The sequence below is a fragment of the Perkinsus marinus genome, assembly GCF_000006405.1.
Source record: "Perkinsus marinus ATCC 50983 genomic scaffold scf_1104296956214, whole genome shotgun sequence".
NCBI classification, from domain to species: Eukaryota; Perkinsozoa; order Perkinsida; family Perkinsidae; genus Perkinsus; species Perkinsus marinus.
Window position 1 is genome coordinate 1 of NW_003207557.1, and position 1,918 is coordinate 1,918.

At 49.9% G+C, this 1,918-nt stretch overlaps 1 protein-coding gene across 1 annotated transcript; it reads left to right on the plus strand.

Annotated features, from left to right (window-relative positions):
• Positions 1 to 435: 435 nt before the first annotated feature.
• Positions 436 to 1,607, plus strand: Pmar_PMAR010028 (conserved hypothetical protein; the record flags this gene model as incomplete). Its single annotated transcript, XM_002775258.1, has 8 exons — positions 436 to 465; positions 508 to 588; positions 630 to 719; positions 772 to 945; positions 988 to 1,094; positions 1,144 to 1,303; positions 1,345 to 1,457; positions 1,499 to 1,607. 8 exons carry the CDS (start codon positions 436 to 438, stop codon positions 1,605 to 1,607), a joined length of 864 nt encoding a protein of 287 aa, XP_002775304.1.
• Positions 1,608 to 1,918: the final 311 nt, after the last annotated feature.

Here is a 1,918-nt window from a genome sequence, read left to right on the forward strand (position 1 = left end):
CCAGCTTACCAGTGATAGCGTCATGCTTGAGGGAGGCGGCGGTTCCTCTGCTCTGATGAGAGTATAAAGTTATAAAAATGCGGTATGAAAGTATATCCACTTTGTTCCTCCTAGCGAGGCCTTTCCTGTTGTGTTGTTATCGTAATCGGTCGAGGCTAGGCTGGGGCATGTTATTGCAGTATATAATTTCTGATGACTTTACGGATTCGTGGAGCGCAGAGCTCTCAAGGAGATTTCGGTGGCTCGAGAGCAGCTGGTTTAGGCTCATCTTCGCATTTTTCGATACAGTAGTAGCTGCAGGGGCTGTTGGTTCATGTTGCCTTATATGTGATCGGCATCCTGAATGGGTAGTAGCCGTTGCCTCTTAGTGTTGGAGGAGTTACGCCACCCGGAAGTGACCACCTAGGAGCTGGCCAAGCTTTGCCCCCTAATGGCATGGTCCTTAAACCTCCAACGCCTCATCAGGTAGGGTCTACCCTGGTAGTGGGTGAGGGATGCCTCATGCAGGTCCCATGGCCCTACGACCTACAGTGCATCCTTAGGCTACCACTGGACATAGCGGAACGGCTGCGGCCTGTATTGGAAGAGGTCAGTCTAGATGTGGTGTTGGACGGTGAGTGAGTTTATAGGGCTATTCGAAGCAGCTGGATGACGTTATTGATATCACTCCAGTGGATAGGCCTGTGGAAGGTGAAAGGAGTCGGGCATTTGCGGTAAAGGTAATCCGAGATGGCTGTGGACTTGGAGGCTTTGGAGGTACTATTGAGTCAGGCATTCGAGGAAACTCTGTCGGGAGTGTTGTTGGACATACCGACATTTGTGGAGTCGTTCAAGTCACCCAACAATCACGTATTCACTAAGACGGCGGATGTTAGCCAGATGCTCGTGGCCTTCCGTGGGACGTGGTCAGAGTATAAACAGCGGTTACAGGAGCAGGGAGTTGAGGTGGGTGCTTGGAGTGTTTGAAGTACTAACCAATCGCAATAGTTGGATCCGGAGTTCCCACTGACCTTGCGTGATGGTCTGACGCCTCCAACGGTTCGGATACGGCAACGAAAATGGAGACAGCCTCCTAACCCTGACCAAGCAGTGAGGTAGTGAGAGCATGCTATAGCTTGATAGCTGTGTAAGGCGAACGTATAGGAACGCGAGAGCTGAGGAGCAAATCATGAATGTCAATAAAGGAGGGCATTTGGAATGGACAGAGGAGGCCGACGTTGCAGCCTCGGAAATGCGGGAAAGGGAGGAGAATGAGCCTAGCAGCATCTGGCGGCCCACAGATGAGATCATCAATACGTTGAATGTATTTCTCTGTCTTTTGCCGCTGCTCAAGTTGGCCATCAGGCGACTGGACTTATGCCTTCTTTACCCCCTGGAATGTCTTCAGCCAGTCTGTCATCATTTGCGATGCAGGATGGTGCCGGCAGCTATTCTGCATTTGACGCGACGAGCAAGGGGTAGGAGGTGACGCTGCGGGCAGTTTTATTGCTGTTTTTAGAAGCCGTGCCACTAAGAAGAGTAAAAGACATCATCATAAGAAGAATAAGAAGCACAAGAAGGAAAGTAAGGAGGAGGATGAGGCCATTGCAGCGTTCAAGAATCGATAGTGTTTCTACGACATTTCTACTGTGTAGAGTTGTTACTATCGCGGTGTTTTGAAGGGATTGTTTGTCGAGGTGTAAATATGCGTGAGGCCAGCGATATCAGACAGTGTGTGGAGGAGCCGATTCAAGTAAGAGTTCTCAGTGGGATAGCTGTTGCGAGTTTCGGTGAAGGTTCGCCGTTCGAGTCTGAGGCTGAAGGAAGCTCAACGGATGCAGCTTATGGATGAAATGATCCAGGTGACTAGGGTGATGGGAAGTCCTAAGAAATTGTCATCAGGATCATTTGCGTCGAAATCCGAAGATTTTTAAGCCTG